Genomic DNA, 24,301 nt, shown 5'->3' with positions numbered 1-24,301 from the left:
GGCAGTTGCTTGCTTTGGAACACAAATTCTTGGAATGGGTATGATTGAGTTTTGATTAGAGAAATGTGGAATTTGTCTTTTTTTTAACTTGGAAAAATGGAGGCCTCGTAGATGTAATTGAGGTTAATTGGACTTTAGATTGCACAAAATAGGTGTGAATAAACATGTGAAGGGGATTGTTCTACATGCTATTACTGAATGGTGGTCCAGAGTAAATCCTGCCAAAAGTCAGCTGTGATAAATCCCTGTTAGTCAATAAACTTTGAACCTTACATACTGTATACTTGTTCATATTTCTCAATGTGTTTCAGCAGAGTAACAATACTTTAGATTGTTTAGATTTTTAAGATAATTGTTAATAAAATCAAAAATATTTATGGAACTGAAAATGAAAAATAAACCAGCTGTTGAGGAAACCACTTATGTCTAGCTGTGCTTGGAAGGAGTAACAAAAGCGATCAAAAATCAACTTTCTGCCGTCCAAAAAAAAAAATGCAAAAACAAAACGAATGTTTTCATCAACTTTTCATAGTACGTATCCCAAATTGAGGAATTTCCCATCACCTTAGTGGCCAGCTCCTTTTCACGATCAACCAAGCTCTCGATGTCAGCAGAGTCGTAGCCGCTGCTCTCACTGGGTGTGATGGCGCTCTCAAAGGTGGTACTGGAGATCTGCGAGGAAATGGAGGTGGAAGTGGACAGGGAGCCTGAGCTCATGCTTGGAGACAGCAACTCGCTCAGGGACTTGGCGGTTGGTGCCGATCCCACGGGAGCCGATTCTCCCAGTTTGTCTCGCAGTAGGAGGAGGTGGCGGGTCTTCTCCACCTAGACGAGTAAAAGAAACAAGTGAGTTTCAAACACCTTCATAACAGCTAGTATTGGGAGCTTGCTGGTGAATTTAAGTTATAAACCATGTAGGTACCTCATGCAGCTGCTCCATTTTCTCCAGCTCCCATTGGTGCTCCAGGATGAGACTGTCTCCTCTGGGCCTCCAACCTGCCAGGTTTTCCTCGCCACGCACATATGCCACTGATGTGTCCAAGACTTTCCTCCTCCGGCGTTGCATGCCTGCAAACCATGAACGACATGCTCCGTGAGACGATACCCTTGACAGATGTGGAGATCGTTGCACATCACTTGTACTCAAACATCATTGGGTCACAAAGCTCACCTGGACTTCCAGAATCGGACATCTTGCACAAACTCAACTCATAGATCCCGGTAACACGGTTGCTGTAAATCAGTAGAGCAGATATGCAATGAGTCTGAATGTCATGTAATCAAGTAGTTTGGTGACTCAAAAACTATCACGGTGGAGGGACCCTTTACACAGGAGAAAATTTTCAAAGGGCCCAATCTTGGGGCAATTAATGTGCACCAAAAATGCCATGGAAATGATTTTGTCTACATGTTAACCCAAATAATCGGGACTTGTTTGGCTGAAAGGCAACCAATTGAATTTAATGAAATGATCCATCGTTGTTAGCGGACGTTTACCGCTTCAACTAATAATGTGGCTATAAACTGAGAGGTGTTAGTTTAACTTAGTTATCAGTATTTAGCAACTTTTTGGACTTTAAAAAAATTGACTCCAGAAATACAGACAAAATGAATGGGATCATTTTCGCATTGAATTCTGAATGACAAAAAGGGAGCTTGTGGAATACAATCACTGAGTCGAAAAGCAACCACAGAGTCAATCATGCTTAAACATTGCCAAAGACAAGGTAGCTATTTAATCATTGCAAAAGTAGTAATTTTTAGAGATCTTGAAAAGCAAGGTATGTGCTTCCATCCTTCAGTCAAGCTCGCCTCTCTGAGGAAAGACTTTGGAGGAGCGAGAAATGTTACGTGCATGCAGAGACGTTGGATTTTTTTCAAAACATTTAAATCATATCAGTGCTTTTAATTGGAGCAAAGCTAAGGTAAGGAGGATTAACTGGTTTAGTGTGCTTGATTTATTAGCACACTAGATTCTACAAGTTAATTTATGGTCAATTACTTTGCAGACCCCCAGGTCTGTATCCCAGTTCAAGAACCACATATTAAGGGAATTCTCTGCAGCATGCAGCCTTACCAGTCTGGGGTTTTAGAGTACCCACTCCCAAAGAGGTTCCTGAGGGAACGGGGAGGTGAAATCTTTGCATCTCGAGAGTAAAAGACCATACAGATGTCTTTAGTGATAATAGCAGGCTGGATGCAATGGTCAAGCTGCAAAGAGGTGATGCAGGTCACATTTGAAGATAAGGAAATATACAGATAATTCCATAGACAGAGAAGTAGAAACAGACCTCCAGATATGCCGACAGAGTCATGTAGATCTTCTCTCCATAAGGAGTGACCCGGTTTAGCAGGAGCGAGTTGTGCAGGGAGCTGTCCCAAACTGCCTCGAAGCGGTAGAAGGTCCTGCAGGAGACCAAAATCATAACAATTAGTAAAAATGCAAGGACAAGACCCCTTCATTTAGTCAGTGTGGTACAAAGAGGTGACGGGGTAAGGCTGCTACCTCTCAAAAATAAAAAGCACAAAGGCAGCTATGGGGTGTGTCATGTCGGTAGTTGAAACCTACAGAAGTTGACATTGACATTGTGCGGTGAGGCAGCACTCACATGTTTCTCTAGTCACAACACGATGTAGAAAACACATTGAGCTGAGACACCACAACATAACATAGCGATACAGTGCTAGAAAGTGTCGCTAGCTTTCTGAGTGATTGATGGGCACAACCCTTTTGCGTGCTGTGCATGATACAAAAATAAGGCAATTTCCATTTGTAAAACACATCTTCGACTATAACTGCGAAACAGTCTTTGGACATGAACAATTTTGAGGCTTATTTCTCATGATCGGCAGCAGGAGGTGCTATCGTGCACAGACAGACGTCATCTGTTGGTCTGTCTCCAGTCACTTTTGCTTACTAGGGGCAAAGGCTGCAGATTTAAACGACACTACACAAATGTATTTATCCCAAATGGATCAGAAAACAGACAAGATTTCAGAAAGTATTGGACACACAACTGCCTTGGCGGCCTTGACGTACACTCCCGTTCAAAAGTTTGGGGTCACTTTATGTGGTAACCGATTATTCTAGCTACAAACGTCTGGTTTTTAATGCAATATCTACATAGGTAATATTGCATTAAAAAGCAGACATCCTTTCCATTGTGTTTGCAAATTGTGTTAGAAGGCTAATGGATGATTAGAAAACGCTTGAAAACCCTTGTGCAATTATGTTACTTTTCATGAAAAACACTACATTGTCTGGGCGACCCCAAACTTTGAACGGTAGTGTAGGTCTCAAAATAATTTGCAAGCTCGGTGCAAGTGTGCTTGGCAGGGAAAGTGACACAATTAAAAAATGATTACAAAAGATAGGGTTGAATTTGCATATTATCATCTATATTTGAATATACCCTGCCTGGCCAAAAAACAAACCACCACACCAAGGTAAAAGTTCAGTTTGCTGATGAGGACGATGAGAGGACGCGGTCATGTGGTTGGCAGCATCCATATTCACCCTAATCATTATGAATGTATGTGAATTATGTCAGGTTGCGTGACTAAAACTTTTTCTTTGGCCGGGCAAAGTGTATTACAAGAACTCCTCTGTTCAGTGGACTGTAATGAAAAATAAAGGCAACACACAATGAGGCCCACAGACTATTAAGGAAGTGAATTATATTATTCTATTGGACTAAGGAGAAGCATAAAGGTCTTTCAGGGAAGGAACCTTATGTTCTCCAAGTCACACTACCTATCAATATCCTTATCAATAGACAGCCTGAGCACAATCAAGAGTCCAGCAGCAGCAACAAGGACGAATGCATAAAAAAAGAGAGAAGCACAAAGAGTCAAGCAACAATGGAGCAAATCAATGGTCATGCGGCGATTCCAAAACAGACAGTAGGAGACATTCACACATAGTCATCTATACTCCGTATATGAATGCAGAATTACATCTTAGTATGAGATATGGTGCAATGGAACAACATCTAAGAGATACTTTTTATTCAAACCTTTCTGTATTGAATTTACCTGTTAGAGTTGTGAGAAGATTTGATGTTCTTGGCAGAGATGATGTTCAGGGACAAGACGGCATCAGCAGCGCCATCATCCACTTCAGCCTTGTTCCTAATACGACCTGGTGGGACACAGAATGGCTCAGTGAATCAAATTCACCGCTCTCCCAAAATCTTTGATGGACTCGAAATGGGCAGTCTGCCATGTTGCATCAAATTAGCTGTTCGCTTCTTGCATTTTGGTATTTTGTTGTCCTCATGTTTTTTGGGGTTTTTTGCCCGACCATTGTAGCACTATCAATCTCTGATGCAATGCTCACCAACAACCAGCTCGCGAACATCTTTCCAGTGCAGCTCGCTACCCTTTTCATGGATTAGTGTCACAGTGATCCGCCGCTGGATTCCCTACAACCGTAACATGACAACAGCTTAGGCTCAAGTAGCTTTTATTGAAAACCATCATCGTTTTATGAAAATTTTAATGAATATCAGCCGAAGCTTTATAATGAGACTTTAGAGTTGAGCGGCAAGACCAAGCATCTGTGGTACCTGGTGCAGCAGGTATGTACCATGGCAAGGCAGCGCTCCACTGTGATCCACTATAGCAGGAATGTACCTGTAAAGGAACACAGGCCATACTGAGCTCAGACAATCATAGATAAGAAAGATAAAACTGCACCTCACCCCAAAACTAAATGTGTGACCTCTGAATACAAGTGGCTCTAATAACACTTTGTTTCTTGGGAGGGTGTATGTATACTGTAAATGTCAGTGTTATTGCATTGACATTTACAAAATGCTAAACTTTGATTTTGTCTAAATGAAAAGAATGTATGTAATGTGTCTTTTAAACCAATTAAGTATATTTTAAACAAAGTAACTGCATAACATATCATGTACGGGCAGAAACTCACTCTCCCGTGGGCTCTAGCTCGCTGATCTCAAACCAGATGAGTAGGTCGTATTTGCTGACACACTGACCCAGGTTGGACTTGGTGATTGTGTTCAACTTGGTGGCTGGTACTGATACATAAAAAAAATGAACATTAGAACACTATGAACACTCTGAAAAAGTAAGTGTAGAATGAAACGTATAACCTATTTGCTTGGTTTGAATGCATGTGCTTCCTGGGCTTATTTTAAGACCGCCGCACACTGCATGATGCTTACCAACACGATGAGGACCCGACCGTCGCAAAAAAATAAAAATAAAAATACAATTGGGCGTTCAACCCCCGCACATTGGACAAATCACTATACGGACTCCCTGCAATGTGAATTCTGTACTGTCAAGTGCTCTGAATCTGAACGTATAAAGGCTTGAATTGTTTTAGTTATAGGATGCAGCAAATGCTAGCGACTGGACTTTGAGGGAGCTGGGATCATTAATAAACAGCAGGAGAGTGTTGACTAGAGAGAGGTAGGGGACTAAACGCACCAGCAGGTACATAACACGTGACATCACACCACTGCAGAAACTCATTGCAGTGCAGTGACATTCGGAGTAAAGCACAGCGCTAGTCTAATCACCACATACAGAAGAACCTAACATCTCTAACTGCCCACTGTACCAACCATGATGCTTGGGCACAATAAACACAGGGTCGTCAAGCACCGAGAGGAAAGGAAAGTGCGATAGCTGGTCAGCTTCGTCCTCCAGGCTGGCCACCGCGGAGGAGGCCAAGGCATTGGCGTGCTCGGACAGAGTGTCCAGCACCTTGACGTTCACATAGCCACTCATCAGGTAGCGGAGCAACTCTATCTTACGAGTATGGTCTGGGGTCGCAATGTATCACGTGATGAGCGTTGCAAGAAAATCCAATCGAAGCGAGAAATGAAAGACAAGCGGAAGGAAATAAGAAGCATGCCGATAAGGTCAACGAGAATGACTGTGGGGCTTGAATATATGATGTAGTGGAAGTAAAAGCCTTACCGGGTTTAGACAATGGCATCGGAATCGGATAGTATTTCCTGGATGGTGTTGGAGGACTGCGAAAACACATGGTAAGGACTTGAAAACAAAGCAAACACCCTCAAAGGGTACATTTTAGTTGGGTACAACTGATCCAGATTCATGGTACTACTTCCTGGTCACACACCTGATCAGCTCCTGGCCATGGAGATGCAGCGGGTGCTGTTGGTAGTGGCCGAACACCTCAAACACGATGGGCTTGGTCTTGACATAGTCAATGAAGGACTGTGTCACTTCAACTGAAATCTGCTCGGAAAGTAAATAGAGAAACGTAGTCAAAATTGGGGTTGGTGCTTACTGGTTCAGATGTGTACACAAACTCTGTATGTACTCACATTTTGGACATGATAAAAACCCAGAGGAGCACCTTTGCCAGTGTTTTTTAAGGGCTCGGTGGAAAAAGCTTCATCGTGACGGTGCAGGAAACTAAAGAAGATTAAAGATGTCAGTCCATTACTTGCCTCTATACGTTTACAAACGAGTTCTGGTCTTTCTCGACAATTCATTAGGCCAGGGATAACAATTTTATACCTGGTACTTTATATGCACCATGTTAGTAATTAATTTTCCATGATCTTCAAGTTGAGGACTCACTTGAACTGGCAGAAGATATCAGCATACTCTGGTGGGACACCAGTGGTCTGGAGCACGGTGACACGAAAGGTGAAGGTGCTCCCTATCTCCAGCTGGCCTGGTGGACTGTCACCACAAGGCAGCTTGGGCTCTTGGTCTGAAAGAGGAGGGCCACGGTTTGTGTTTGGAGTCATTGGAACCAAAGGGCTGCAATTTCAATCTGCATACGCATAGTCAGTTTAAAGCAATAAAGTTCATGGTTAGCTCATGATTTGTTACACCAGACAAGTGCTATTGGTTCATCAGACCACCTTTGCACACATTCCCAGACTTTACAAGCCCTCCTTTCCATCAGCCCTATTTTGCATTCAACTGCCAAGGAGAAAAGTTCTGGCAGCCATACTTATGTCGTCGATTCTGTTGAGCTCCTCCGAAGGGGTGATGACCTCTGAACTCTGACCCTGGCCCTCCACTATGCGCAGCTCTTCCAGGGACAAACCAGATTGGATCATAACTGTGGCTGGGAAATCATTCTGATGGGACCAAATAAAACAGGTTAACATTTAGTAGACATTGCTAATACTCCTACTAAGTGTTTATTAATAGAAAGCCATTAAGAAATACTTTTTTGAAGTAGTCGTCATCAAAGGATATTTTGGCAGTTCCCGACTGTCTTACTCCAGAACCGTAGTCTGGGGCCTCCTCATCAGCTACAAAGAAAAACTTGATTCTCTTAGAAAGTTGGGAGGATCTTTTAGATAAAAACAAAATGTAATCGAGCGGAAAATAGCAGGACCACACACGCATTCTTTTGAGAGACTTTCAATTACTCACCGGCTATGGCCTGAACCCCGACACGCAGGAAACCTCGCACGTCTCCTTTCTCTGTTACTATGGCAACACGATGAACTAGTGGTACGGGGTAGAGCAGGTTGCTCAGGTACACAAAAGCTCTACAAGTGGAAATGAAAGAATAAACATCAGATCTGCTGCAGTGCTGTGTGTAGAATGCATTGAATTTAGCTATTTGTGATCTTAAGAATTCTTAAAGCTTACTATAACCTCGGACTGACATGTTCTCATTTTACAATATTTTTGCAGCGGGAAAAAAAAAAGTAAAAAATCCTTAGCAGCCCTTCCACCAACCATTTGTTATTACAATATGACATGAGGGTGATAAAGCAATGTAGGTTCTAAAAAGGTTGTGCCATGTTCATCTTGCACACACTGACATCTTGTTTTGGCACACATTTGTTGTCCTGCTTCCCTGGTGGCCCACACTATCTCTACCGCCTTCATTTCTCTCATCTTCTCGAAGCAGGGACTTTCAAGGCCACTGTGGTAGATGAGTGATATCAATCTGCGGAATTTCTGAAGTCACAGTGACTCAGATTGTCTGTGCTGCTCTGAGATTAGCCCACTGTGTCAACACGGGGTCTGTTACAAAGTGTGCTCCATCAGTTCTAATTTTCCACCGCCACTGTACATTACAAATACAGTAAAAGCCACAGCCTTTTAAATTACTGCAAACATTCTGTTAATATCTACAACATATACACAAACATGTTAAAGATAAGATAACTGGAATAGTATTAAAGGGATGAACAAAACAAAATGCCAAGAATCATTAACAGATGGAAGTTAATACAAGTCAGTGTTACTCCATGGTGGCAAGGAATGACACATCATACAGTGGGAGGAGGGGGAGGGAAGAGAAAAGGATGGTGGCTTTTTACTTCCAATGAAAAGCTAGTCTTGCACAGCAGGCTGCGGTGGTGTGACAAATCAAATTTCATTTCGACAACACAGATTAATTTTTTTATCTGTGCACGTTGCTATGAATGCCATCTGAAACTATTCTGTAATCACTCGATGGGGGAGGCTTCTTCAGATGATGAATCCGATCGCAAGTATGATTTGCTGTGATGTTTTAAAATGTTTGTCTGAAATGGCATTCTTTTCTCACTAGAACCCAAGCAACATAGGACCTAACCAGAGCAGCAAGTGTCCTGAGTGCTGTGCTACCCTGCACACATGTGCATGGTATGGAAAAGCCACCACCAGTCACCAACCTTCCCACCAGGATGAACCAGGGGGAGCGGTCATAGAAGGGGTCCTGGCCGTCGCTGAAGATATCCGAGCCCTCCTCCGTGCCGGCGTCTGAGCTGGTGTCGTCGACGAACGCCTCGTCGTCGATCAAGTCGGACATCTCGCTCTGGCGCTCATCCGCCAACTCAGTGATTTCAGAGTCGGTGGTGGAGAAGGTGGGCGAGGGCGTGCGTTCGGTCAGATGCTCATTTACGCAACCGTGGAAGATGGGGGAGCTGAGAGATGAGTTGTACGGGATCATTGGCATCATGAATAACCCAGTATCAATGAAAGAAACTTTTACAGCCAAATGTTATGGCCAAGAGCTGATTCATAAAGGCCATTTAAATTTCCCACAAAATGAAATATGAATAAACATGAATACCATACACAAAACTGCATTTCAATTAATTTGCTATTTTTTAACAATTACATTTAAATGTTTGCTCCTCCCACCAAGTTGAAAATTTACAATGGCACAAATTTTAATAGAGAATGGGTATAACAAGTGGAGACAGCGCCACAAAAGAAATTGGGAGGGGGGGTGATGATGACTAAGCCTTGTCATATATGGTGTCGGACGAAGGAGCAAATCGTCGGGCCGAACGTCCAACGTCATAATTTAGTAAATCATTTCACAAGTAGTCTATATACTATTGATCAGACCACACAGGTGGCTGTTATTTTTTACAAATGATTAAATTATTGACTAATGTAAAGTATTCAAAATGGCTTGCTCTCTTTGATAATGCGCTGTTAATGGTTGAACAAACAAGTCGTTTTGGAGGTTTCCTTAAAAAGGGATGATTTTGGTGGTACGAGGATTCTGCCCGACTCCAGCTAAGTACAAACTGGCACATATCGCTTGCTATATTTATAAATTGTTAACATGGTTTTGTACAGTATGAGGTAGCGGTAACATCCAAAGGACAAAGGAAATAAAATTAGTAAGTGACATACAAGGTAAATACAATGACAAGGTATCCACCTTATTCTGGAGCTGTGTCATGGAGGAAGGAATGTGGGAGGAACTTCCGTTAAAATGCTCCTATTGGTTTCACTTCATGGAGCGGTGTACAGTATTCGAACCGTTTTCTAAGCGATGGTTATCCCTTGTTGCATTGAACAATGTCTTGCGAAGCGTGGGAGCTTGTTGTGCTGCTGGTGCTTATACTAACAAGCAAAAGTTGAACCGGTTTTTAACTGGCTTTCCCAGATGAGGAAAGTGCACTCTCTCATAACTTCCAGCTTCTACCCAAGAATGAGGAACACAGACAAATTAGTCTGAGAGTCATTAGAAAAGATCACCTCGACATTGTACACATGCTCCTTTTTTATTTCATGGACAAAGCCCATTGCAGCACTCGCATTGAACATTGTGCTTGTGTGCTTACATTAAAGCACTGGAGGAGACTCGCTGGGCGAATGCCATAGTAACATCGGACATTGTTTAAATGTGTGTGGAGGACTTTAGTATTTGTCAACATCTGAACTTATTAGAAGGATCAAATATTTGGGATTTTAATTGCAGTAAATAATGTGTTTGTAAGTAAGCTGTCGTGAGCGAGGAAGACGTTTTGCTTATAAAATCTGAAAAATTGAAGCCGATCGTTGATATAAGTATTTACATGAATTTTCAAGAATGAATGCAGTTTTATGTTTTATTACCATTGAAATAAAACGCTGGTTTTGCTATATCGGAAGTGCCTCCCATATTTCATGCAAAGGATTATGGGGCGTAGGAATAAGGTGGATTAACAACAACAAAAAGACATATGGTCAAATGAATAAACCATGAGTAGTGACATGAAATCCAAAACGGCAAACAAAACATTTGTTTGTGAACAACATATGGAAAATAAATTCATACAATGAGTTTGAATGAGAATGACAACGATAAATGATGAAATAAGGGGAAACATTCGGGGAAAGAAAAAAATGTAACCTTGTAACATAAATGAAAACTGATGACAATTGGCCACTATTAAAATAAAAGGGATCACTTGTGCCGCCAATGTAAATAAATGTCCACAAACACGAAGCTCATCGTTTCATTTCAAATGAACAATTGTGACTATAAACAAATGAGTGGTGAATATTTCAGGTATGTGTGTGTATTTTCCTGCACTTTTACATACCTTCCCACAAGCTTAAACCAATGGAAGCGATCATAGAAAGGGTCGGTTCCCGTCAGAGTGCCTTCCCCACAGTCCTCCTGGTGCGTGGAAGCCATTTCTCCTGCTCGGTCATACATCTCCCTCATCTGGTCCAGACGCTGCCTATATAGTGATGACAAGACAAAGAGCGTACATTTAGAAGCAGAACTTACGAAAGCTAATTCACCGTGTGTGATGGTCATTACTTGAGTTTCTCAAGGGACCAATAGTGCGTGGCTCCATTCTTTAGGTCTTGGATCTCAACGGCCACCACCGTGCGAGGGAAAGGCCTCGAGTCAAGCTCTTTTTCTGGTTCTGGTGGCAAGAGCTCCGGGGGCAGGGGCGAGTACAGGGTGTCTGTCAATAAAACAAACTGGAACTGGACCTGAAAGATGGAAGGTAGCAAACATGGACCTTAAAAGTGTGTATTTTATGACTGAAGTCTTTACACAAGAGCTCCAAGTACCATAGCAGCTATACCAGAAACTACTTTTTTCTGAGGGAATAACAGACAAGTGTGCCGCCACTTTGAAGGCAACTGTTGCTGTCATGATACTGCCAAAGCATTTTAAGTATCTGTGTAAGTGAAGGCACAACTCACGTGTGACTGCGCAATTCAGACATAGCACCGTATGAATTTGGCAAGTTTTGTTTGAAAGGACCTTGTGTGAAGAAATCCCAACTATACTGTTATGTCTCTGGTGATCCACTTAGTCATGGAGTTTATTTTTCCTCTAGATCTTGGGGAAATGCCAATCAAAATTGCTATGTCCAGTTTCAATCATGTATCGCCTCGAAAAGAACAAGCCGCTGAGAAAGTCAATATTTCATATGTGGCAAATTGGAATATCCCAAACCTGGATGATTTAAATGACTGACTTGCAGGTTATCACAAATACAAAATAGTCCATCTTGTATACTGCGTACACAGGAAGCGGCAAATTGGAGGGCAGAATATTCATTTCACTTTTTGAATCAGTTTCTTAAAAAAGAGAGTCATGTGATGTCAAGTTATTTTCCTTACTTTCTTCTTTAGCTCCACACTGATGGCATTGGCCTCCTTCAGGTAGACGGCATTCCCCCACAACTGGTCACGGAGCGATGTGAACTGGTGGAACCTCCACTTCCTGAAGGCCCAATGAGCCAGGTTGAACTCGTGCTGAGTCCACGGCACTGTGGGACACCGGCAGACAATGCAGTCATTAACATGGGCGCCAGGGAGTCCAGAGAATACGTCTGATGAAAAGCCTTTAATCAATTGTCATGCCACACGAGAAGTGACTGAGAAAAGACAAATTCTTTCGAGATGCAGTCAAGCATAAGTCTATCCATCCATTGATCCATTTTCTAGACCTCATTAAGGTCACGGATGTCTATCTCAGCTGCCTTTGGTTGAGAGGCATTAGGCACGCTGTACTGGTCTAGTCAATAGGCAGGTTACTCTTACTGTAGATAATCAAAACATCACATTCACAGCGAGGACCAATTTAGTCTTCAGTCAAACAGGCATGTTTTGAGGATATAAAAGGAGGCCAGAGTATGCTGAGAAAACCCACGCCACTATTTCTCAATCCAACCCAGTGGAATTACTATATTTTCCAAATGTTTAAATGGATTTAAAACCATATAGTTTACTTGTATATTTATCGGTCACAGCCACATACAAATACATATAATGAATTTTGGGAGTGAATTCTGCGATGTGGAATTTTCAAGACCTGCTAGGATGTGGACTAATTCATAAAAAGGCTTCATTTGATAATGAGTGAAATGGAATAATAAAAAAAGCCCTTAGGAATCAATGGACAAACCTTCCTCTTCCTCCTCCTCCTCCTCCAGCTCCTCTTCATCTGGCGTTTCGGCAACCAGAGAACGTGTCTCAACCTGTTTCTGAAGTTCCTGTAGTTTGCTCTCATATACCTGAACAGGCACAGTGATGAGGAAAGAGCACATAGACAAGTTTGGATAAGCCACACAACCAGGAACGCTTATATAGCACTCACGACAGCTAGGTACATGCAATTAGAGACTGATTGAAGTTTTAAAACAATTAAGGTAACAATGTCTGGAGAAGATGTGAGGTCCTGTAGAAGTCTGCTGTAATCCAAAGGGGTGCCATCATCATCATCGTGGTCCTCATGAGAGTCACACTGCCTCCAGTCTTGGTGACCTCATTGTCTTTGTTCAGTGTCTTGCGGGCAGACAATGCAGTCTTTTCATTTAGATTTGACTTCCACCCTACTGACATCCTACCAACAAATGACATATTCTAGCACAGTCCAACATTTTTAATAAATTGAGGCAAATTATGTTTATCTTAAGAGTTTGACATGGTAAGCCTAATAACCGAGACACAAAGGATGGCTAAATAAAAGGAAGTAGGATTTGATGGAATTTGCAGCTAATTGAGTATTAATCAGTCACAAAGCTAAGAGTATTGTGCTGTGATTATGAGGTGATATACAAAATAGAAAAGCCGTCCAACCACTTTGTAGCCCATGAGCATGTGTAGTTGATCACGTTCTTTTGCAACTACATTGGGGTGATGATCGGGTGATGCTGAGCCGCAGCCACAATCTCCATGACGGTTTAACAGGATCAAACAAACTGTACTGCAGCTCCCCATTTCTTTTTCAAGAATTGCAGCTTTTCCTGCCCCCTTTTGGCCTCTGTGTAGAAGATTTTTCCATGCAGAATTTACTGTAACCTAGCTGCCTATGACAATCACTACTGTGGCGTCATGACTAATGAAAGACGCATTATTAGGTGGGAAGCCAATTCCATGTCTTTTGCCTGTAAACATTTGCAGCATAACTCTCATTAATAAGAAATGCATGTGCTTGAAACTTATCAATTTATTACAGTAATAAACCGCCGACAACACAAGATGTCTATACAGTATGTTTTTAAAATCTGTGAACAATCTGGTTCCAATAGGTATGTATGTACTGTATCTTGTCACAACAGTTTTGTGCATGATCACCATGAGGCACTCTGATTATGCAAAATTAAACAGCAGATGCTTTGAAATAACACTTAACACATACAGTAAAGAACAGGCCACTGTACATTGACTTTAGTGTACTGTACTTTCCAGCTTCCCCGGCTGCCATGTGCACCAATGCAAACATTAAATAAGCAAATATAATGACATATTTATGAGCGATTGAAATTGTTGCATGTAAAAGATAGTCACCGCGGGACAGGGTGTTGCATAAGCCTTAGTTATATGATTCTATTTTCATTACAGCGTAGGTAGGTAAAAGTAAGAAAATATAAAGACATTAGTCAAAGTAGTCGCTCATTATGCAGAGTGTCCAATTTTTCCTAAAGGATACTAAGTCTATATAGTACTAAAATAAAGTATGAATAACTAAAGACTCTTGTTTTAGGCATACATGCGGTGATGGGCAGACTTGCTGCTAATAAAACAGGCACTAGTTAAAACAGTGGGGTAGCTTTCATAAAGCAACTGAAAGCTGATAAAAGGCTGTGCGTTATTTGAACACACGTGTTCAATATTGTCTTCCCTCCAAAATTTTAACGGGATCTAGAACTATAGATATGTAGTATAACAGCTGTAAAACACAATTACTGTGAACGAGACATGAAAAGGCCACGTTTCTAAATTCTATTTTCATTTCACACAGGCACCCTCACAGCTGAATAGTTCATTAAGCTGTCCACTGTAGGTCAAAAGATTCAAAATGCAACACATATTCAAACTGAGGTTCAATGGCATTCACAGGAGTAAAACGGTTGCATCCAATCCTAACATTCCGTTATGTGGTTGATGGGAAGAATTTTTCGTTTCCAAAGGGTGTGTACGACAGCAACACGTCAGTGTGTTCAAAATGAGTTGGCTAAAATAATAATAAAAAATATGTAAACACTGAAAATCAACCAAGATACATTTGGCAAATTGAAAGATGATTGATGAATTATCACACCAGCTGGAAAAAAAATCAACAGTGAGCATGGCATGGATATTGGGATAAAACAGCATAATACACTCTAATATGTACTATGTGAATGATACAATTTCATTTTTATAATACATAGACTTTTGGATCAACCAACAACAGTCTTTTTATGCTCAGTTGTGATCTGTAATGTTTTTTTGCCTGTGTCAGTTCAATTTCTAAACCGCTGTCTCTCTGCTGGCTTTCAGATTGGGGGCAGACATTTGCCTGCGGATCCGGGGAGGTGCCTGGAAGTTGAGTGGCTGGTTAGCATGATCAGGCTGATGGTACTGCTGGTAGGTATTGAAGCCTCCGTCGATGTACACTGTGCTACTATAGTGGCAGGGATGCTGGAGGTGGGGCTGGGGGTATGAAGGCGGGTTCTGATAGTGGCGGGGCTGGTAGAAGGCTTGCGTGTGTCTCCGGTTGGCATCGGGCTGCTGCAGCTGTTCTGTGGAACCTGAGGACCGCTGCCGAAGGTTAAAAGAGTTACTGCGGCCTCGTTCGTGCGGTTGTTGATGGTAGTTGTTCCGATAGTTATGCCTCTGACCCTGGTTTATTCCGTGCTCACAATGTTTGTTTCGACGCTGGACTGTTGGACTTGGCAACGGGGGAGTGACCTCTATGACGGAAGCAGCTATCTTTTCCTGAGACTGTACATCAGAAGTCTGGTTTTCAGCATCTTCTTCCTCTACAGCTTCTTTGGGCACTTTTAACTCAATCACCTTCTCATCTGTAATAATGATATGGGTACCAGGGCTCCACGAGTTGCGGTGTTTGGGGTTACTTTTGAAAGGAAAACGTAGCTTGCGATCTTCTGGCGGGATAAATCGGTGAGGTCCGGTATGCCGACGGAGCTGCTTGGCGATTTCTTGTTGCTGAAGGCTCTTAAGGCGTAGTTGCTCTTGACGTATCCAACGTCCGTGGCCTCGCTTTTGGGTTGAGTCATCTTCCGCGCTTAGGCCTGCTTGAGACTCCCCACTTTCCACATCAGATGTTTCAGGAACAGGCGGTTGAGGGCTTGGTGTACTCACTGTGCTCATAGGGGGGTCTGCACTGAGAGGTCTCTCCTGACCCTCCGGGGTGATGAGAGGAAGGACTTTTTCCATTTTCACCATCTTATTTCTGAGAGCACGAATCTCCTCATCCTTCATGTTGTTCTGTTTCTTGACCTCATGCAAGATGTCCTCTAGCTTATCTATGTGCACCTTTAGCTCATCCATGACAACCCCACCGGGTCGAGACCCGTTGGTGATGACGTCCTCAATACGCTCATCACCGACCCCTACAGTGTCCCAAACATCCCGAGCCACCGCCCTCCATGAGTCCCGCTCATTGGGGTCCTTCTTGCTGTAGCTTGCGCAAAGCTCCTTCATCTTGACTATGGCCAGCGCTTCGATTTCCTGACGAGTGTGGCGGAAATCATTGAGCGCTACCTCATAGCAGATTTCTTTGACTGCCTGGATCTTCAAGTCAGAGATGGTCACCCACTTAGAGTCCTTGGTGATGCGGCGCCGCTGAGGGATCTGGTACATTTTTACGGGCTCTCTTCTCTTACCGCTGCTGGGTAAGCCACATTTTTTCACTATGGTTTGTAGTTTGCTGGGGGGCAGCTTTTCCCGCAAGGAGGTGATCAGTCTCCAGCTCTCCTCGCAAGACCTCTTATCTGAGTCATCCCCACTATCAGAGTCGCCATCCTTGAGAACAACACAGGAAACAAACCAAATGGTCCCCCCCAAAAAAGGAGAAATTACAATGGGAAAAACAAAGAAAGGATGAAGGATGCTTTTTAAATAAAGATGAATACAAATGTTTGAATATGCAACATGGGAACTTCCAATGTTACTGCCTCAACTCAGGACATTTTCATTATCAAATTTCAGGGGGTACTAATGCAGTTGAACGATGTTATCTAAATATTTTGCATACATCATAACTTTACCAGATGTATGACAACGTGCAACAAATCATTCCCAGTGTACAATGAAATTATATTTACAATCAAAACAAGAAAACAGTGGCTTCCATTGACTTTCTTGTGTTTTGAAATCTGTTTTTTGGATCCTGAAAAGACGAATAATTTGAGTGAGAAAAAAAATTTGAATTTGAACTTCAATTAATGTGCTATCAAGCTTTAACAATATTGCTCCCAACGTTGCATATTGATATTAATTAAAACTGAAAATTGATTATGCCTGGCGCGATGAGCAAAGGAATCTCAACGGAGGACAGAAGCTGCTGATAGAAGCTGATATGTATCGTTTTGTCAAATTCCTCTTCGTAAGTGAAAAATTGGGTCCCACACATGCTACTTGTGGCAGGCATGCATGCACATCCTTGGATTTGGAAGCTCTCTCCGTTCAGTCCACAGAGTTTGAGTGTCTTTAGTATTAGCTGAGAGTTAGAAGAGCGTGTTCTTGCAGCTGACCAGAAAGCCAGGAGAGAGAGAGAGAACAGGCTTGGTGGAGGTAGCTGTTAATTCACTACAAGAAAGGTTAGTTGGAAAAAGAATGCAGTTTCTCATTAAAGAAAAAAAAAAACATTACAGATCACAACCAGTAAATGTATTTTTGTGTCGTGTTTTAGGTCTTGCTGATTATAGAATCTGTCAAAAATACAAGCATATTCAAAATGTTCTGCTGCTGGGAGTTTGGTCCGAGAAACCTGCCTCAATGAGATGATGCTGTAGGTTTGGCAATTCACTATTTCAGCTGTTAGCAGTGATAAGGCTGTTAGTGAGGTGTGCCCTCACTGTGCTAACACATTCGCAAACACAGTTGGTCAAAGAAGTCAATGAGAAACCACATTGTCACTACCAAAATCTACTACAAGCGTTTTTGCTATCACAATGCAGTGTATAAGTCAGCAACTGCATTGGAGAAATGAAAATTAAGAGCAAGAAATCTAGACTAGTTAAAGCAAATTTGCAGCCACCCAACAGTCAACTTGCTCAACAGCGAACCCCCACAATTGAGTCCACAGCCAGCAATGATTGAATTAAGGATACATGCAATTAACATGAACCGTGCAAAAGCAGCCATTCATAGAATTATGCTTGGATTCTGATAATGTGCTTGGTCTTGTTTTTGTTTTAATTATGCTTATGACGAGGGATGGACATGATGATTATTTAATGAATTGATCATTAACAATTTGGTGGACTATATGGAATTGAATGGCGATAAATGTTTTTCTTATTTAACAAAATTCAGGGGCAAATGGAGTCCACGCCTTTGCTCCAACCAGCAGAGGCGCTAAACTAGTTTGCTGTTTGAAAGAAGAACATGACTTCAGCTATGGAAAGTTAAGCAGTATTCACGCACACCTTTGCAGCATTATAACGCTCAATGAAACACTCACATTGAAACATGGCCAGAGCACTCGAGAGATGGATTTTCCCGTTCCACAAAAATAACATAACAATTGATGAACTCCTCATTGATCATTACTTTCCCCATTCAGTCATTCAATGGAATTTGGTAAAATGCCCATCCCTACTTAGTATCTGCTGTTTTGCAAGATTCAAAGGCAATATAAAATATAGCAGAGAAGTGACAAAGGGGTTCTGGAAAGAGGAGAAAGCTTCGCAATATAATGCGGTCCTGAATATAGCTAAAGAAAGCTCATCTGCTTCAAAAGTAATTTTCCATGCAAGACAAATAGACATGCACTGCATAGATCCGCATAAGAATTAGTAGTTGGCAATTGAAGTGGGCCATTGGAAATTGACTACAAACACCTCAAAACTTGCATAAAAATGACAAGTTTGCTTGATCACTGAAAAAACTGCCTTTAGTTGTGACAACTAGAAAGCATCCTCCACACTATGGTTCAAGACACTCAGCACACATCAACTGTAGACTAACAAGCTAATTGTTTAAAAAAAAAAAATCAAACTCAGCTTTAAGTTTGTAGGAACACCAGCTGCTTTGAACTCACCAGTCTTTGCTGCTCAAGAAGTTGGTCGGCTTCTTCCTTCTCTTTTTTGTAAAGGATTTCCATCTCAGTGAGCCTACCCAAAAAAAAGGTCATCAGCTTTGAAAAATACCTTAAATGGCACCACACATAGTTTAGCTTCAATTTCAAGCATTACCTTTTCTCCATCTCCTGCTTCATGTCAATACCCTGTTTCTCCAGCAACTCTCTTTGAGCAAAGGTCCAGTCGACTGGCTCCACAGGGGTCTCGGCCGACGGCGTTTTCTCCCTTTCCGCCCTGGCTTGCTCCGGGTGGTTAAAGCGAAACACGTGGTTCTTTCCCATAATGATACGGTTTCCTGAAATAATTCAGGTGGAGGAAACGAGCAAAGAAAACAGTGCAATTGGTAGAATTAGTTCTTCTGTTGGATATTTTTTTCTTTTATTGAGATTGGTCCATTAAAATGAACATACCAGAACGCAGCTGAATAAAGTCCTCAACACGTTTGCCGTTGACGTAAGTCTCTGATCCCTCACAGGGGACAAGCATGACGATAACTTTAGCAGAAACATACCAAGCAATTAATTCATCTCTATTTCGTTTGACAAAAGTGCATATTTATGCATCAATTTTATTCTCAGACAATAGAGTGTTGATTTTGCGGGCAATTGTACTCTGCTTTTAAATCTGACTGAGACAGGAAGGGTTTATCATCAAGTAAAACCAACACAATTTGATATGGGGTTTTACCATCTCCATTAGCATCCTTCTCACTACGGAATATACAGTGCTCCTCCTTGATATGAGCACCACTTAAGACGATATCCTGCCGTCTTTCAGCATCAGCCTGTCCCACCCTGAAAGCAATAGAGAGGCCGATTTTATTTTCTTGCACTGCATAGACATGCATTCCGGTCAGTCTCACCCATTAAATAGGACCTTATGACACCTGTTCATTCGTATTCCTAAATGTCATTAATATGCATGTATGTTTTTATTGGCAATTGTTAATTTTAAATTTCCTTAGCGGATGAAGGATGAAGAGACAGGGCATCAATTAAGGAAAAATATTTGTACTGTTTTCATTAGCCTTTTATAGCAAGACTCTGGCAGTTAATGTGCAGAAAGCAAGAATGTTAAGTCTATTAAGAGGCATCAGACAGGGCGAGTAAGCACTCTAACCTGGTTAGCTAGAAAGAGGAAATATAAAACTGTCAACATGTTACACACCGTATGCATGTATGATGGCTGCCCTTTATTTTAGACTTGGGAAACAACACGTTTTTATCAGCATTTCAAGGACACTCATGAAGTTGAATTTACCTTGTAATTCCATCTTTTATGTAGTAGAGTAGACACTCAGACATGAGGGGATCCTCGTTTAGGTTAACCAGGTGAGGAGTCTATAGCAGAAACATGACAGGGAGACAGTTAACTATGACACAGTATATGTAAAATGTAAATCGGGTGAGCACAGTTGTCTATCAAACATTGCTTATAAATGACTACTACAAATAAATCTTTTGACTGTCTGCTTAATGTGGGCTACCACAACACAGTTCTCTGTAATACAACCAACCTTCTTTGGGGAGAAGACCCCATTAAAGTCTGTATAGAGATCACAAGTCTTCTCATTGAAATGCTAACCAATGGAGCAGCAGTGAATGAGAGAGAAAAAAGAATGAAGACAAATGAATGTAAATAAAAATGGGGGTACAAAAAGATTACAGCTAACCGCATAGGATGACTTGGACTTTTGTGCACAAGAAACAGAAAAAAAGCAAGTAAGCATAAAGTCAAGACAAGGGATTTTCCACTAAACAGTTCTGGTGCAACTCCATTCTATTTGGTTTGACTTCAAAATGGTTCTGAGGGAACCTGGTAAAAGCTGGCCACACTGACCACGTCAAGTACAAAGGTGTACAGACTAGAGTAAGGAGACAGATTTTATGTGTAAAAAGACTTTGGACAACCCAAAAAGTATAATGTTGCCGCATCCACAGTTACAACACAGAAGCAGGCTAAATAAATGGGTTTGGTGTTTCATTTTTGAACTTCTAGCCATGTATGACCAAATGTTCCAAGTGGGCTGAAAGCTAAATGGTATCCATGTGGCAAGCTTGGAAACCCGGCTGACCATGTACTTCGTAGTACCCGGACTTTGTCAATGGAAAAGCCTTCATAGTTGGTCGAGACATGTGGAGATAAGTAAATCCAACACTGTGGAAAAGGGAACCGTCACACTAGTCTATGCGAAGTTTTAGTAGCAAAAGCAAATAGAAGATTTGTTCTTGTTTCTTTGTTTCATTCTACAACTACAAAGAGAGGGCAGGATGGTGCACAAGTAGTACTCTTTCTGAGGGAATTACTCAGGAATTTGACTTTTTCTGCCAACTTGAATCGACAAACCTTCTTGGTGGAAAAACAATCAAACTGTTCATCAAATGGACCTGCATGGCTGAGCTGAGTACATGAAGAAGGCAACTCATCAAGCATGAAGACAAAGACAAACGATAAAAGATTAAAAGAAACAACGGAAGATGGTGCGGGGGGGGGGGGGGGGGGGGGGGGGGGCGGGGGTTGTAGAACACTAACATGTGAAACACAAAGAAGGAAGCAAAGGTGGGGGGGAGCGAATCACCAAACTTCTGTCTGGAAACTCATTCCACAGTCAGTGCCTTTAAATCTGTATGATGAGAACTGGCCTACCTTTTTAGGAGAGAACACGCCCAAAGTTCCGCCATCTTCGCGGATTGCTACGCCCATTTCCGCAAGTAATGCCTCTCTATAAAAAAAGACACAGCAGGTTTATCTTTGGTACACTATGGCAAACAAAATATATACACTGTAATGATAATTATCTTATTCATATTAGACAGCAGATGAAAAGCCATTATGTCCATAATATGTTGAAGATAATGGCACAAAAAAATAAATAAATAAATAAATAAATCAACAGAGCTGCACATGCTTTGATTGGTGGACAAATGATGGACAGTCAGTCCATAATATGGGCCTAATTGATAGTGACCTCTCCATGCGGATTGCTTCGGTCTTTCGCAGCTTCTCTTCCCAGGTTTCATTGAGCTCTGCAATGATCTTTTCAGATTCCTAAAAAACACAAGTCAATGTGTGAAAGGGTGTACTAAAAAAAATGTCTGTTCTTCTGGATCTGTTGAGAGAAGCCTCATACACTTATCCCAGTTTATCTAATATCATGTTTGCATGTACAAGGGTAAGCGGCAGGATCAAAAATACTAAAATAAGCATGTGCTGCCTTTGACTAGTATGTGCCTCACTCCTGGAGCTAAAGGGGAATTACTCAGGTGCTATTTTTGTCCACTTTCCTCCATATCTGCGTCACGGTTTGACGTCATTAGATAGCAGACAGAGTAGGCACTGTGGTTGTCACGGCAACTGCAGCTTCTAACGGTTGGTTACTTGCACTGCTCTATCAACAGTCATATGAGCAGTATTAGATTGATGGGGGGGTTATTGGTGGGTGCTTTGAAATTATGTAACAAATACCAACATCTGATTTGAGTAAGATTTACTATAATTTGTGTAATATATTGTTATTGTTATTGTTTAAGATAGCCCATAGTAGCATTTTGAGTGTACGTTTAAATAACCCACCCCTCTCTGACTTGGAGACTTCCGTGGTATGATGTAACACACAAACCAACTTTACCTTGAGCCTTTCAATAGCTTCTTCTCCACCAGGAGTGGACATGATGCGCTCCTGGATGCTGGTGGCCGACTGCAGAGCCCCCTGGCTGCACAGTGAGCCAGAGGACGGTGAGGCTGTCAGGGAACCAATAGGTGCTGTGGAGAAATGGCCAGGGCGTTGGTTCTCTGAGGCTATCAAGTATCTATTCTTATTGTTCTGAATGTCTTTGAGGTCTGAGGCAACAGCAAGAGGGAAAGAGAGATAACAGAGAGAATAGTGGGCCAGGACGGGATGGAGGAGTGATAAAACATTAAATGAATCAAATACAAAATGAAGAGAGAGGAAGAAACAGACAAGGAAGGGGGGACAAAAGGAGGGAAGACCAATGTGAGACACATTGTACCAACAGGTTAAGACACAAAGTAGCTACAGAGAAGCAGTCTTCACTCCACACAGTGGGTGTTAGTTCCTCCATCTGCTTTTACTGTTTGTAAAGCGAGTCAAAAACATCTGTATACGTATCTTCCTCTTTACAACTCCTGAAAATAACTAACTCATATTTGTGCAAAAACTGCTCTCCCTGTATATAGCGTGGGCGCCAGACTGCAATTGCAAGATGGTTCAGAGGGAAAATGACAATGGACGACATGCTCCACAAGTTAGGCCTGCAGTTCATCTCACACACACTCAAGAAACCACTTATCCCTCATCCACATCAAAAGTTCTACAATGGGTCCAAATGTCAAAATAACTAAAGAGAAAATACATAGTTTTTGGAATATGGCACAATTTTTGCATCAAGGGCCACCAATATGTGTGTGTGTGTGTGTGTGTGTGTGTGTGTGTGTGTGTGTGTGTGTGTGTGTGTGTGTGTGTGTGTGTCCGTGCGTGTGTGCGTATGTATGTATGTGTGTGTGTGTGTGTGTGTTTGTGTGTGTGTGTGTGTGTGTGTGTGTATAATGTGAAATGGAACGTTAGTACAATGGAAAGGTGTTAGGAGGGAAGAAGTGTTAGGAATCCATCACTGGGCAAACTATCAAATCAACTACTCACTCTAGGTTAGTGGAATCTCTTCAGGCTACAAAGAATTCCTATTTAATGCACCTTTTGTTCTGAAGCTCTGAACCTCAGTTTGACAACTGAGTAGTGGCATTCTAAAGCTTTGAGTTGTGTCACCTGCAGTGGACGATTAGTAAGAAAATAAATACATACAAAGAGAGACAGCAGCCAAATAAGATGTGAGAAATAGTGCGTTAAAGAATGCAATGGAATAAATATTCAGGTGGATATGGAGAACTAGGCTGAAAAAGCAACGCTCTTAATGATCATCTGGGAGCCTTCAGTTAGCAGATTCTATCAACACAAGCACATGCTAACCATGGCCAGACCAGCACAGCAAGGGAACATTTCTACTAAGCTTTGGCTTTTCTGCATTTTCATGCAAAGCTGGTAGCAGTTTCATTTAAGGCTGGGCGATATGGCTATGTCAACATGAACTCAAAGATTACGATGAAGTTTTTGAGGGGGTGGGCATTGATATGAAAGGCATCTTATGTTTAGCTGTCTTGTGTAATGGGACAACAGCAAGCCTTACAGTCTCAACAAAAGAGGGGCACAATAATTATTCAATGACTAATTATTTATTGTGATCTTAAAGAAGTCTGTCAATTGTGTGGTTTAATTGTTAAATAGCCTCTTATAGTAATCCTGGTCAAATGGAATACGCTAGATGGTGCGGCTTTAAAAACAAAAACTGATGAAGCCATCACAAATTTGAAAAATGTCCATCCGCAATCTAAATCTACAATTGCAAATTGATATTGACAAATTGTTGCAAAAAATACCCTATCAACTTGAATCTATCGCCCAGCCTTAGTTTTAATATAGAGCTAACCTGGGTCATAGAGCAATGTTATCTTAACTGCTAAAGAGCAAACAGCAAAAA

At 41.7% G+C, this 24,301-nt stretch overlaps 1 protein-coding gene across 21 annotated transcripts in view; it reads right to left on the bottom strand.

The window, feature by feature from the left end:
- The window catches only part of kif1b (kinesin family member 1B), a 49,269-nt gene that overhangs the window by 4,134 nt on the left and 20,834 nt on the right, over positions 1-24,301 (bottom strand). For 2 of the 21 annotated variants that reach the window (XM_049753975.1, XM_049753977.1), the window contains 33 exons: positions 23,461-23,532; positions 22,378-22,589; positions 21,718-21,797; positions 21,396-21,471; positions 21,096-21,149; positions 20,266-20,328; positions 20,010-20,089; positions 19,437-19,543; positions 19,160-19,243; positions 18,864-19,044; positions 18,710-18,782; positions 12,620-12,728; positions 11,833-11,981; positions 11,015-11,193; positions 10,791-10,931; positions 8,637-8,888; positions 7,399-7,517; positions 7,189-7,274; positions 6,968-7,097; positions 6,586-6,721; positions 6,327-6,417; positions 6,119-6,237; positions 5,953-6,008; positions 4,934-5,042; positions 4,569-4,635; positions 4,340-4,424; positions 4,036-4,141; positions 3,755-3,781; positions 2,292-2,406; positions 2,078-2,211; positions 1,172-1,233; positions 923-1,068; positions 565-825 (listed from right to left, as the gene is read on the bottom strand). In XM_049753975.1, the coding sequence (XP_049609932.1) occupies positions 565-825; positions 923-1,068; positions 1,172-1,233; positions 2,078-2,211; positions 2,292-2,406; positions 3,755-3,781; positions 4,036-4,141; positions 4,340-4,424; positions 4,569-4,635; positions 4,934-5,042; positions 5,953-6,008; positions 6,119-6,237; positions 6,327-6,417; positions 6,586-6,721; positions 6,968-7,097; positions 7,189-7,274; positions 7,399-7,517; positions 8,637-8,888; positions 10,791-10,931; positions 11,015-11,193; positions 11,833-11,981; positions 12,620-12,728; positions 18,710-18,782; positions 18,864-19,044; positions 19,160-19,243; positions 19,437-19,543; positions 20,010-20,089; positions 20,266-20,328; positions 21,096-21,149; positions 21,396-21,471; positions 21,718-21,797; positions 22,378-22,589; positions 23,461-23,532 (3,761 nt within the window). Of the gene's footprint in view, positions 1-564; positions 826-922; positions 1,069-1,171; positions 1,234-2,077; positions 2,212-2,291; positions 2,407-3,754; positions 3,782-4,035; positions 4,142-4,339; positions 4,425-4,568; positions 4,636-4,933; positions 5,043-5,952; positions 6,009-6,118; positions 6,238-6,326; positions 6,418-6,585; positions 6,722-6,967; positions 7,098-7,188; positions 7,275-7,398; positions 7,518-8,636; positions 8,889-10,790; positions 10,932-11,014; positions 11,194-11,832; positions 11,982-12,619; positions 12,729-13,645; positions 16,468-18,709; positions 18,783-18,863; positions 19,045-19,159; positions 19,244-19,436; positions 19,544-20,009; positions 20,090-20,265; positions 20,329-21,095; positions 21,150-21,395; positions 21,472-21,717; positions 21,798-22,377; positions 22,590-23,460; positions 23,533-24,301 lie in introns of those variants that run through there. The other 19 variants (XM_049753980.1, XM_049753982.1, XM_049753984.1 and 16 more) reach the window with 15 other exon arrangements.

This window comes from Syngnathus scovelli, chromosome 2 (genome assembly GCF_024217435.2).
Source record: "Syngnathus scovelli strain Florida chromosome 2, RoL_Ssco_1.2, whole genome shotgun sequence".
NCBI lineage: Eukaryota > Metazoa > Chordata > Actinopteri > Syngnathiformes > Syngnathidae > Syngnathus > Syngnathus scovelli.
The sequence above is the reverse complement of the archived record's forward strand: the minus strand, read 5'-3'. Positions and strand labels throughout refer to the sequence as shown.